General features: G+C 42.3%; 1 protein-coding gene across 1 annotated transcript in view; it reads left to right on the top strand.

The window, feature by feature from the left end:
* Positions 1 to 229: 229 nt before the first annotated feature.
* Positions 230 to 8,234, top strand: part of LOC103364674 (ankyrin repeat domain-containing protein 34B) — a 14,287-nt gene continuing 6,282 nt past the window's right edge. The window contains exons 1-3 of the mRNA XM_008291870.1: positions 230 to 442; positions 898 to 1,080; positions 2,182 to 2,398. Of these exons, the coding sequence (XP_008290092.1) occupies positions 230 to 442; positions 898 to 1,080; positions 2,182 to 2,398 (613 nt within the window). The remainder of the gene's footprint in view (positions 443 to 897; positions 1,081 to 2,181; positions 2,399 to 8,234) is intronic.

The following is an 8,234-nucleotide window of genomic DNA, read 5'->3' as shown; positions in this document are numbered from 1 at the left end:
ACACTAAACGTTCACTCTCGCTGCCTCCTCTCATGTGCCATCACCACGGCAACATGATGAACACAATATGAACATAAACACCAAAAAAGGATTACTGTCAGAAGAATATCATTATAATTCGAAAGATAGCAGGTAAAGGATGTCAGAGGTGGGCAGTAAAAGTGATTTTTTAAAAATAAAACTGAGATGCTGTCACATCCTGTCGCTGATGATTCTGCCCCTCCAGGAGATGGTGGACCCCCTGTCAGACTGCAGCCCCCTCATCAGTGCAGCGTCCTCGGGGAAGCTCCGTCTGGTTCGCCTGCTGGTGGAAGGTGGAGCTCAGGTGAATGGACACAACCCCAGCGGAGAGACGCCTCTCCTGGCCGCCTGCAAGGCCCTGAGAGGGGAACCTGCTGGACCCGACTCTCTGAGACTTCTCACATACCTGCTCCAGAACAAGGTCAGTCTGCTAATGACTAATATTTACCATTTAAACTGAGAACACACACACTTATATGTAACCCTCTGTGCCTGCATTCAACAGGTTATTGATTTAGGTGTGTTTCTAATGCATGAAAATATCCGTACCTGCTCTAAGAGAGGTGTTGTTTTAATGCATAGTAAGCAGGTTCCTCCTCACGTTCCCGATCCACCAAAGTGTTCGGCACCATGGATCACAAAGCAGCTCCTTTGAGGTGCATTATGAGTCTGTTTCATTAAGTGTGTCCTCGTTCAAGAGCCACAACTCAACAGCAGCAGATCAGCTCTCATTAAGAGGCCATTAGGCAAATTACCTGTAATTCTACTAAAGTTGGGTTTCTCATCTCCACAAAAGAACAAACACACAGCTGACTTCTCTAACTGATTCCTAATTCACACTGGACCCAACTGTCACATTCTGACTGACTGTACCAGGCGGATCCTAACGCCCAGGACCGGGCCGGCCGTACCGCTCTGATGTACGCCTGCATGGAGCGAGCAGGAGCTCAGGTGGCCTCCGCCCTGCTGGCTGCAGGAGCCGACCCCAGCATGGAGGACCACTCCGGAGCCTCGGCGCTGGTCTACGCCATCAACGCACAGCACCAGCCCACGCTGAAGGTCAGTCAGGAGGGAAGAAACCAACCATCTGAGAACACCTAAATGAATACACTTTGTGAATGGCAGACATTGTTTTATTATTGGTTGTCCTGATGCATAAAAATGTGTTTGCAACAAACAAATATCGCAAAGCAAACAATAGTTCTGCAAAATTCAAAATCTTGCATTTTGATTGTGTAACATGATATATAAGGATGAGCAGCTGTGTTTTATTGCTGCCGTGTCAAGGTGGAGTTAGTTTAATTCAACAGTTGTACAAAAGTTTTAGATTATCTTAATTTGAAAATAAAATCATAACTATACTGTAAAAAAAGTGTAAAAACTGATTTCAGCTGAATTACACAGTAAAACAGTGTTATGTTTTAAAAATTTGTTTCACACATTGTTAAAAAAAAGACCACTATGTAAAAATACAGATGTTTACTGTGGACATTATTTATTATTTTATTCAGTTTAGTTTTTTTCACAGTGGTATTATTTAAAACTTTTTTGTATTTATATTTTGACTATTATTATTATTATTTTTTAATCCTTAATGTGCAGAATTTTTCTATGAAATAGCAGCAAATTTCTAAATATCAGATTTAAATACAGTAAAAAAAATAGTGTCATTTTCAATCCTTCGTTTTTTGTTTTTTTTTACAGTTAACATGGAAATCAATACCTTTATTCTGTGATTTGACCAGTTATCTGTAATTTAGCAAAAATCTGTGAAACAACAGTAAACTGTTCAAACATTACAGTGAAAAACTGTTGAAAAATTATTATTTCTGAGGGTGTAAAGCTGTCAAACAAATAGAAGAAATAGTATATTTCCTTCTAACATGTAATCAAGTATAAAGTCGTGTAAAAATAAAAATACGCAATTGAAGGCAAGCCACCAACATTTTTCATGAAGTGGAAGATTTGAATGTCTCAGGATGCTTCAGAGGATTTTTGTTCTAACAAATATGGCAGAAACCTTTTAGATCATCATTATAAAAACAGTCAAAATGTATTAAAACCTTAATATCACTCAAAGAGCATCAGTATGAGACGCCTTCAAAACCTCCCAAGACTTTGTCACATCCCATCAGTACCTCACCATCACTCATACCTCAGGTTCTGATGGACGCCTGCCGGGCCAGAGGTCGTGACATCATCATCATCGCCACGGAGATGGGTGTGAACGGCGGCCCGGTGACCAGGCGCTACCTGAACGTTCCCCCGTCACCGGACACCTCGCCGGTGTCCTGCATGTCTCCATCCGACATCTTCCTCAAGACGGGTTCCCCAAACTCCCCCGAGGGCGAAAACATCTTCAACTTCAGAGGAACAAGTGAGTCACGCTGATTGCATTTAACAAAGTAAACACACTTGTATAACCTGGATTAGTCATGTTACAGTGTTTTTACAACACCAAGCAGCATTAATCAGGATATAGGATGAATTACAATAAAGACTTTGCCCATTTTTTACTTGTGTACGCTGGTGACAGTGCACAACACCTCACATGTTAGTGGGTGAAGAAAACAAATTCATGCAAGTTTCAAGGTTATTAAGCTCTTAAATATCAAAAAAAAAAATGACTGCATCTTGAATGTTAGAAACGGCATTGACAAAGTTAGCTTAACACCTTCTAAACCTGACTGCTGAATTCCCAGTCATGTGCAGATGTGCAAAGTGATTTCATTGTTGTGGGTTGTACAAGTTGCAACTGAGTGCCTTTCTGACCACACCCAGCCGCTCTGCTCAAAGACAGAACAGGTATTAAACTTTCAATCAGATACATATTTCAGCAAAACCCTGTTTTTCATCCTGGTGTTGAATTTAGTTTAAACCTTTTGTGTTTAATACGAGCAGGACTGTGCAGGAGGCTGTTGTGCACACGTGACTGGCTGCAGCGAGGTTTAGAATAAACACATGCGCTACACTTCCTATATCTGAAACTCCAGCTGCATGCTATCACAGGTGAGTCATGTCTCAGGTAGATGTCCGTCTTGCCCGTCTGGAATTTGCAGTTGTTTCTCTGTGAGGAGAGTTTGTTTTCTTCTGCTCACCTCCGCAGGTTGATGGAGCGTTAGCAGCTCCTCTGTGCACACAAGAAGACGCAGTGAAAAGAAAACAGATTCACAGGGAGAGAAAAAAAAGAGAAAAAGTCACCAACAGGCATAAATTCTGCCTGAACACACCTGTGGCTCTTCTAAGGCTACTTGAGGCAACCTAATAGTAGGTAGGATGTGTTCAGCATCGGTACAAATGTGGTCAGCAGTGAGTCCCCAGTTCCATTTTTAAGGCATTTTCCTGCTCGCTCCCTCTCCATGTTCTCTGCATAGCTCCACTGCTTCTATGAAAATAACAGCAAAATCCCACATTTTAAAAAATCACTTCTGTTTAGTGACTTATTGAAAGTTTTACCTGAGATAAAGGCAAGAAGTGATGAGATTCTGAGGAAGAAAAGCAGATGTAATGTATTTTCATCCTTTGATTTTACCCAAAACTATTGAAAGTCTGTCTTATCGATCCATCCATTATCTACACACCGCTTAATCCTCACTAGGGTCATGGGGGGCTGGAGTCTATCCCAGCTGACTCAGGGTGAAGGCAGGTTCACCTGGACAGGTCACCAGTCTATCACAGGGCTACACTTAGAGACAGACAACCAAGCACACTCACATTCACACCTACGGACAATTTAGAATCACCAATTAACCTCAACATGTTTTTGGACTGTGTGGGAGGAAGCCGGAGAACCCGGAGAGAACCCATGCTGCACGGGGAGAACATGCAAATGCATAAAGATCCCTTGAAAGATCCCACCAGGACACGAACTGGCGACCTTCTTGCTGCGAGGCAACAGTGCTACCAACTGTGCCACCTTGCAGCCCAAGTCTGCCTTATTTTTTTTTAAAAATCAGATCTTTAAATGGTAAAAATAGATTTCCACTGATATCACTTGACCAGCAGTGTGGCTGCAGCTCCGTAGCCACTTCCCTTCCTGCCCTAATGTCTGCGGTATGTGAGATTTATACTTAAAAAGGTGACAGCACGCAAAAAAGCAACAACAAAAAAAAAGCTCATTACACTTTCAGTTCCTACATCACATCTGTGCACACTCCTCATTCAAGAATCCACTTCCAGACGCAATCTGCTCATTTTAATGTTATATATACGCACACAAATATACATAAAGCAGCTCTGTACAACATTCTGTGGAGCCACCTTGATGCAGAGGTCAGTACCTTCTGTATGCAGACAGTGTGCTCTTCCTGCATAAACTCCAGCAGAGCAGCGTTTAACAAAGGCAAGTCTGGACAGATGAGGATAGATGCCGTGTGGTTGAAATCATTAGCTGCGTGCTCATTCCTGAGGAGAGAAAATGAAAATATGTTGGCGAGGTGAGGCGAGGCAAACCCCGCGACAGGAGAAGCTTCGTTTCTTGCACAGGAACCGACACTTAATTCATATTATAGAGACAAAGTCATTGAAGGCGGGTAGTTGTTGGAGGAAAGGTGTGAGGATAAAAGATGGACTGGGGAATACCTGGCTGTGCAAGATGAATAAATTCAGAATATAAATGGCTTTGCGAGCAAGCCAGAGCAAATGTGTATGGATGGTGATGCTAACCAGTCCTTCTTCTTTAAATATGTCAGCAGCCAATGGATGGATTGTCATTAGAAGATGAACTCCGTTTACTTTGATGGTCCTATGAATTATACCAACATGCTGATGTCTGTGGTCTCACAAACGACCAGATTATTATGACACTCCAGGCTTTTACGCAACTGGAAAGTGACCCAACTTCCACAGAAGCAGGTTGTAGAGACTTGATAAAAGGTGTTTTTATCTACAATATATTTACAGGTCTAAGAAGATAGATTTAGATTCAGGGTGGCCAAAGTAACAGTCAAAGGAAACATGACCGAAATCAACCAACCAAATGACAAGAACGTATCTATGTAAAGAGGAGAACATAGAATGTTTTGCCTTCCTGCTCATGCTACAGATCAGCAAATCCATCCCTACAGTAAAGGCTACAGGTGGACACAGTGGATATGAAAGAGGCTGATTAAGAGAAGAAATAAATGANTCCTCTCTGCCTTTGCTGTGCTCCTAACAGCTTTGGTAAATTGCTTTTTTTTTGTTTTGTGGCTTTGGAAAGCTCCTTTGGTGACTTATGAGGCCACTCTGTCTGGTCAGGTGTGATTCGCCTCCACACAAATCCATTTGGATTTTGTGCTCCTTTTGGCTCTTGGCTTTGGGAATCGATTGAATACGGTTCTAAAAATTCAGCTCCTGTTTTCAGCGTGTTAATAATTTATGAATATAAGTCTGGTTCCTCCTGTTAGCGGTGGAAGACGCTGCATATATCGTGTGAAATGTTCTTGAAAGACTCGCAAGAAATGCTGCTTCGCTCACACATGCTGCTGAACAAGTTATGGATGCAGAATAAAATGGATCAGTCTTGCTGCTTCTGCTCATTGCTAATTGTGTAAACTCCAACTAATTGTGGTTGGACTTAATTGCACATCAGGTATTTGGTGTTTGCTGGTATGATATGTGGAAATGTGCTCTTGCAGCAGGACGGCGCTTTGCAGAGAACAAAAACCCAGAAAAACACAAAAGAAAGAACAAATGCACGACAAATTCTCAGATACAAATGATCTGCTCTGAGCTTCGGTGTGTGTGCGTCCGTGCATTTGAATTTCCATGCGCCTCATCTTTCTCTCTGTTTTTCGCTGCCAGTGTTTGAACGCAGATGGTGGTCACAAGGCAGATGAGAACTGTTCAAAGCTGACTCATATCAAAGGACCTCTGGCTCTTTGTAGTGCAGCGTTTGCAACAGGTGACATTTTGGGGCTCGGAACCGTTTAGAAGTTTAGAAACGCTCGCCGTGGGCCGAAGCCTCCCCTCGGCCCAGCGGGTAAGGAGAAGGACCGAGGAGTTACAGAGGGAGGAGATGAAAGTTGGCGTGCTCTCACTTCATGTTCTGCAGTTTGCTGCGGGCCGCTGACATGAGGACGCTTCATCCGAAAAACAAGATAGACGTTTGAAAGGATCAGAAGTAAAGAAAAAAAAAGTGTGAATAGGCTCAGGATGACTGCTTTAGTCTTGTTTTTTAGAGGAAGAACAGATAAATAAGCAGTGAGAGGGATCATCACAGTGAGTATTGTGCTTAAATGATCATATGGATGCTGTTTATAACGACTACATTCATTTTTTAAACCTGTTGTAGTGACATTATTATATTTATGTGTTATTTAAATGGACTTGAATGTAATCTGAGTGACAGGAGCTGATGTCTGTCTCTAGTTTTGACTATTTTTTTTCTTAATTAAACATTGTCGTGATAATTTGAAGATGGAAGCAGACAAATAAAATCCATCTAAACTTGTTTCAGTAGGTTTATTATTTACTTCTTGACACAGTGCTGGACAGTTTAATCTAGAATCTAAACATGTGCTTGTGGATTATATCTGGCATTATTTATCAGAATCTGCAAAGCAACTGTAAAAGCTTTAAGACACATGTTGCAGAGGGAAAAGTCTAATATTTGCCTTTTAAATGTAAAGTGTGATTTAAAATTTGATTGTAAAATTTTAATGCAACTGTGAAAAACTGTTTAGTGGCATTTGAGATCTGTAATATTTGTTTGTAATTTAAATGTAATTGAATGTGCACTTATAGGTAACATCTGTCACTAGTTTTGTCTCATTTTTATTTATTTATTTTTTACCGTTTTACTGAGAGTTTGAGGAAGACGACAGAATGATCGACCCGACTTCAACATATTTTAGAGTTTATCTGAACATATCACGCTTTCAGAGAATATTTTGGTTGAATTTTTGTAAAATATTAAATCAAATCAGATTTATTGTCATTTTGCTGTACATACACAGAAGTACAGGCGAGATGTGTTTCTTTAGGATCATTTAATTAGTAAGTTCTGCAGAACACACGTCTGGGATGGAAACACTAAACGTTCACTCTCGCTGCCTCCTCTCATGTGCCATCACCACGGCAACATGATGAACACAATATGAACATAAACACCAAAAAAGCATTACTGTCAGAAGAATATCATTATAATTCGAAAGATAGCAGGTAAAGGATGTCAGAGGTGGGCAGTAAAAGTGATTTTTTAAAAATAAAACTGAGATGCTGTCACATCCTGTCGCTGATGATTCTGCCCCTCCAGGAGATGGTGGACCCCCTGTCAGACTGCAGCCCCCTCATCAGTGCAGCGTCCTCGGGGAAGCTCCGTCTGGTTCGCCTGCTGGTGGAAGGTGGAGCTCAGGTGAATGGACACAACCCCAGCGGAGAGACGCCTCTCCTGGCCGCCTGCAAGGCCCTGAGAGGGGAACCTGCTGGACCCGACTCTCTGAGACTTCTCACATACCTGCTCCAGAACAAGGTCAGTCTGCTAATGACTAATATTTACCATTTAAACTGAGAACACACACACTTATATGTAACCCTCTGTGCCTGCATTCAACAGGTTATTGATTTAGGTGTGTTTCTAATGCATGAAAATATCCGTACCTGCTCTAAGAGAGGTGTTGTTTTAATGCATAGTAAGCAGGTTCCTCCTCACGTTCCCGATCCACCAAAGTGTTCGGCACCATGGATCACAAAGCAGCTCCTCTGAGGTGCATTATGAGACTGTTTCATTAAGTGTGTCCTCGTTCAAGAGCCACAACTCAACAGAAGCAGCGCCAGATCAGCTCTCATTAAGAGGCCATTAGGCAAATTACCTGTAATTCTACTAAAGTTGGGTTTCTCATCTCCACAAAAGAACAAACACACAGCTGACTTCTCTAACTGATTCCTAATTCACACTGGACCCAACTGTCACATTCTGACTGACTGTACCAGGCGGATCCTAACGCCCAGGACCGGGCTGGCCGTACCGCTCTGATGTACGCCTGCATGGAGCGAGCAGGAGCTCAGGTGGCCTCCGCCCTGCTGGCTGCAGGAGCCGACCCCAGCATGGAGGACCACTCCGGAGCCTCGGCGCTGGTCTACGCCATCAACGCACAGCACCAGCCCACGCTGAAGGTCAGTCAGGAGGGAAGAAACCAACCATCTGAGAACACCTAAATGAATACACTTTGTGAATGGCAGACATTGTTTTATTATTGGTTGTCCTGATGCATAAAAATGTGTTTGCAACA

Source organism: Stegastes partitus, unplaced genomic scaffold (assembly GCF_000690725.1).
Source record: "Stegastes partitus isolate 25-593 unplaced genomic scaffold, Stegastes_partitus-1.0.2 Scaffold766, whole genome shotgun sequence".
NCBI classification, from domain to species: Eukaryota; Metazoa; Chordata; class Actinopteri; family Pomacentridae; genus Stegastes; species Stegastes partitus.
The sequence above is the reverse complement of the archived record's forward strand: the minus strand, read 5'-3'. Positions and strand labels throughout refer to the sequence as shown.